Source organism: Aplysia californica, unplaced genomic scaffold, assembly GCF_000002075.1.
Source record: "Aplysia californica isolate F4 #8 unplaced genomic scaffold, AplCal3.0 scaffold00706, whole genome shotgun sequence".
In the NCBI taxonomy this organism is placed as follows: Eukaryota; Metazoa; Mollusca; class Gastropoda; order Aplysiida; family Aplysiidae; genus Aplysia; species Aplysia californica.
Window position 1 is genome coordinate 114,484 of NW_004797976.1, and position 3,859 is coordinate 118,342.

The 3,859-nt window shown below is 40.6% G+C and overlaps 1 protein-coding gene across 1 annotated transcript in view; it reads right to left on the reverse strand.

The window, feature by feature from the left end:
* Positions 1-947: 947 nt before the first annotated feature.
* Positions 948-3,859, reverse strand: part of LOC101847374 (endonuclease 8-like 1) — a 14,770-nt gene continuing 11,858 nt past the window's right edge. Inside the window, exon 7 of the mRNA XM_005108654.3 lies at positions 948-1,643. Within this exon, the coding sequence (XP_005108711.1) occupies positions 1,356-1,643 (288 nt within the window). The 3' untranslated portion in view covers positions 948-1,355. The remainder of the gene's footprint in view (positions 1,644-3,859) is intronic.

Consider the following 3,859-nt stretch of genomic DNA (forward strand, 5'->3'; position numbering starts at 1 on the left):
ACAAAAACTATTTTTTTGTCACAAAAAATAGCAATATCAGAATAACTTGTTAACAAACAATTTGGATACCACCTACGTGATGTATTCCTTTGAAAAACAAATGAGGCAAAGCAGTTCATCATAGATTCTGTTGCTGAAATATTGCTTGAAATTGGGGCATCTCACAATTTTGAAAAAAAACTTCTTAATAAATTCATAAGCCAACTAAAGTGTACTTATAAGTATTGAATATATGTTTTGGTTTCAACAGTACATGCGCTGTGGATCTGGATATACATCTCTTGGGGCTTGCAATACTAGTTTTAAGTCGGACAGTGCAGGTAAACAAGAGTGTGAGTGCAATTGTAGTTTGCTCACCTTGGATATTGCCCGAGAAACAATGGAAGCTCATGCATAAAGTTCAACAAAGCTGATTTCATGTTTCAGGTTGCTTTCAATAACAAGTACATGTAGCACTACCCAAGTATTTCTGCTCATGAACCTTGCTATGTCTTACTGTTCAAGATCCTTCAGGATATCTGTCAACACAATACCTGACAAAATTTTTGGTGTCAACAGCACCAGGCAATATAGTTTTTAGAGATGTTATTTGGCACACATTTGAGCTTCATCTATGACCTTAGCCTTAAGGCCAAGACGACATCGTTCTCCAGTTACATGAATAATTATAACATATGGTACTCTTTTGTCTAAGTGTCTCCCTTTACTGGAAACCCCCAAAAAGTGCAGATGCCACTATGAGAAAGGATTGAGTGCACCCCCCCAACTGCAAGACTGGAGACCACTAAAAGTTTAACAATATTATAATCAAACAGCTTTCTATATTACTGATTTATCAAAATGGATAATCTTCAGAGGCACCAGTTTACTCGGTAAATATAAATCATTTCTGGCTCTGAGTGTGAGGCGTGGGCTGCCCTCAATCCAACACATTTCTTTTCATAAGATGGAACCTGCTTCATAAATTTGTTCAAGTAAGTGAGCCCACAATGAGGCAAAAACATTTGACCAAAATGAAAGTATGAGGCTTAAAATCTGAAGACTGCTGATCAACTTATTTCTACAACTCTTTGTACGCATGTTTTTTTTTTCGTTGCAAAATCTGAGGGAGCTTTGACGGAACTTTTAGTGGGACGAAAATGTTTAAGACTGATATTTTCGACTATTCAAAAAGCTTAATCTTCTACGTCTATTTTACAGGATATCTGAGAATAACCTTCTGCATCTTCAGACGAGTTTTCTTGGAACCCCTCACAAACATAGAAAAGATCAATGCCAGGCTTGATCCTTATTCCAAATCAACTCGTTACTCAGGTATTAATTGAACCTGACCACAGATGAAATAAGCTCACCATTTATTTAACTTTCCCTTTCAAGGAACTTCTTGTGATCCTTGAGCCATCTTTTGACTGTTTCTGTTTTTTGTTTTCCACAAGTGTAAGATTTGAATTAGACTGAGCACCAACTGTACTCTTTTTCGCTGCCTTCTGCCTGGCAGTTTCTGAACTCTTTTCTTTCTTTTTTGCTGAAACTTTCTGAGCTTTGCTGGATTTTTTGCCAAGTTTGCTAGAACTGGAAAGCTGTCTTCTCGTAAGCCGCCCTTCTTTCTTCTCTGCTCCTCCTGTGTCCTCATCGTCTCTTGTCTGCATTGATTTTTGTGAGAAAGAAAACCCAAGCAATCTTATTAACACAATAGGCTGGTGCAAAGCACAATAAAAGTATTACCATAATTGTTATATGCTGGCACTCATTTAATTGAACATTTTCCAAGCGAAGGGGTACACAGAAATTTGACATTTTTCTTTGCTCAGAGGGTAAGAAGACTAAATAGAACCAGGATAACACAGACATTACGGGACCAGAAAATTTCTTTGTGCTACGTAGAGCACTAATGAAAAGAACAAAAAAAGGGAGGTAACTTTTTTATAGTTCAAATCAGATTCTGGTCATGTGTAACCAGTTTTAGTCATTAATAACACATGCAGAGCACCCATCCTTAGGAAACGGAAAAGAAGGGAACCCTTATGTTCAACCTCAAACAGATACCTTGACCATACAAAATGAGGTTCAAAGGCTGGTGCTGCTAACTTGATAATTTTCCACACTGCTATTCAGTTTAAAAAACCCAACAAATTAAATAATAATAAAACATGGATTTGATAAATCATAGCTGCACATTATAAAGAAAATCTGAAAATTTATAAAACTTGACGCTCCCATTACATTAGGGATGGCTGGCAGCTTTCCCGTGTCTCACCTCCAGGTCCTTCTAAACAAAGCAAACAAAGCCACTCTATCCTCAACTGTAGTGCACAAGAAGTGCAAAGAAACCTTTTTGATAACGGTTTTACGATGCTCACAAATGCATAATGTCAAATGAGAGCATGAGACACATTAACCCTATCCGTACGCCCTGGGGTAATTATGTACCCCTGAAGTTGTATTCTTCACCTTTTAGAATACTTCTAGTACGAAGATCTCTTTGAAACTTTCTGTATTTTTCAAAAAATCATTTTGACAGACTGCTATGCAAAGCGTACGGATCGGATTAACTAGTAAATTTCCTCTCTGGAAAGTGGTGGCACAGAGTTCCCAACGTCGTATGGATATGATAGTAAAACACGACGTACGGACAGGGTTAAATATTTTCAGTAGGGCTGGATCCTGCTCCCCAAATTTGAGAGTGGCGATTCGCGATTCAGTCGGCTTCAAAGAATCGTGAGTACGCGAGCGCTTGTGGAACTGTGGCGGAGTACAGACTGAAACGGAACAGTGTCATATCAACGCCACTTGGCGAGCGCGAGTCCCACTCTTGTTGTTCCGCCATCCTCTCCGTCCCACACCCTTTGTTGCGCTGCTCTATCACCTGACCTCAATTAGCAACCCCCATAAATTCAGGCCCCCCCCCCTTCCAACCCCAAGATTCGCTAAAACAATGGCTCCATAAAATTCCTTCTGTCTATTGGTTGGACCCCGTTCATTTTGTTTTAATAGGGGGGTTGGACTATACCATCTTTTGTAAAATAAGGGGAGCCGAGATAAGTGTTCCGTACCGTTCTTGCGCTCGTGACTCGACTCAGCAGTAGGTTAAACAAGCCACAAGGTGGTGACAGCGACAAGGGAGTGAATCGGGAATCGTTTGGCGATACTGTTCCGCGTTCCGCTAAAGTGAATTGTGAATCACGTTCCGCAGGCAAGAGTGGCGATTCAGTTCCGTTCTCACGCTCGCGACCCAGCCCTAATTTTCAGTTGGTAGGAATTTTTAATTTTGCGCGGGTGGTGTCCGAAGCCTAATCTTATTGATTTTGGACCACCAAGGGATCTTTAACACGCACAACTTGCACACAAAAGATCTCCAAGATTTTGTGCCCTTATCTGAGAAGGCTAGGTTTTAGATGTTAACTACCATAAGATCAGGAGTATGGCTGAAAGACAGCAGTAAGAAGGAGCCAAGGAGTATCAGTAGAAAGGCAACAGAAAGAGTCAAAAGCCCAGAGTAGGGGGCGAAGGGGAGGGGGGGAGGGGGCAGAAAGTGGAGACGAAAGCAGACGGCAGAACATGGTCAGAGAGCAGGAAAGGAGGTGCAAGGAGAAAATTTTACAGAAGAAAATTTTACATTGCTGTCAGGTTTCGAACCAGGGACCTATGGAATGAAAGGCGAACACCGTAACCTCTAGACCACAATAGTCCCCTGGAAAGATGCCTGACTTGTATTGACAGAGGTAAGCTACTGTGAGTTAAAAAAGGAAAATAGAAGAGTCAGCCGGAGAAAATGATGAAATATCCCAAAATTCCTTTGAGTTCACCAGATCTGCTGGAATTTTTTTATTGTGTTAAAGGAAGCCGCAAAGCAAAGAGA